General features: G+C 50.8%; 1 protein-coding gene across 1 annotated transcript in view; it reads right to left on the bottom strand.

Annotated features, from left to right (window-relative positions):
* Nucleotides 1–257: 257 nt before the first annotated feature.
* The window catches only part of HPN (hepsin), a 17,955-nt gene continuing 17,454 nt past the window's right edge, over nucleotides 258–758 (bottom strand). The window contains exon 13 of the mRNA XM_008068577.1: nucleotides 258–602. Within this exon, the coding sequence (XP_008066768.1) occupies nucleotides 564–602 (39 nt within the window). The 3' untranslated portion in view covers nucleotides 258–563. The remainder of the gene's footprint in view (nucleotides 603–758) is intronic.

Below are 758 nucleotides of genomic sequence, written 5' to 3'. Positions count from 1 at the left end.
TGTGTGCGCACGCGCGCGCATTTCTGTCTCTGGCTGTAGGGGAAGCAGATTTGGGAGAGCAGCTGGATCCAGCAGTATCTGAAGCCATTATGCACCAGGGAAATTTTAGTTAAGTGAACCAATTAAAATCTTTTCTCTGAAATCAGTGGGAATTAGGGGAGTCATATTCTCTACCTGATTTTTGTGCCAGGCCCTAATTCCTGTCTTCCCTCCCCTACAAGATGTCTTCACTTACATTCACAAGCTCAGAGGCCACATTAATCAAAACCATCTTTATTATTTAAAGAGCATCCTGTCATCAGAGGCAGCTAGACGGGAGTCCCCAGATGGCAGGATAATATTTACATGGGGTCATAAGGGTCAAGGCTCAAGTGGTTACAGGGCTGAGTGGGCCCGCCACTGTGGAATAGAGGACCCTGGAGGAAGGGCACCCTTGGACCCATGAATCGAGCCCAAGAAGAAAAATGTTCCATCCTAGGCCCAGGTGGATCCCACCATGTGGGGTTGGAGCCACCTGGATCAACTCGGGCCCTGGAGGCGTGCACAGCAAGGAAAGCCACAGGTCAGAGCTGGGTCATCATGCCGCTGGCTTCGGAGTGAGTCTGGGGAAAGAAAATGAAGGGCTTCCAAGGTCTGAGAGGCTTCTCCCAAATAGCCCACAGCTGGCCTCCCCTCCCCGGAAGCCCCTTGAAATCCATGTGTTCTCCAGGGGCCCTCTTCTAGGTCTGAGCGTGGATCTCAAAAAAAAAAAAAAAAAA

Source organism: Carlito syrichta, unplaced genomic scaffold, assembly GCF_000164805.1.
Source record: "Carlito syrichta isolate Samal-C Ts95f unplaced genomic scaffold, Tarsius_syrichta-2.0.1 Scaffold311223, whole genome shotgun sequence".
Classification (NCBI taxonomy): domain Eukaryota; kingdom Metazoa; phylum Chordata; class Mammalia; order Primates; family Tarsiidae; genus Carlito; species Carlito syrichta.
The sequence above is the reverse complement of the archived record's forward strand: the minus strand, read 5'-3'. Positions and strand labels throughout refer to the sequence as shown.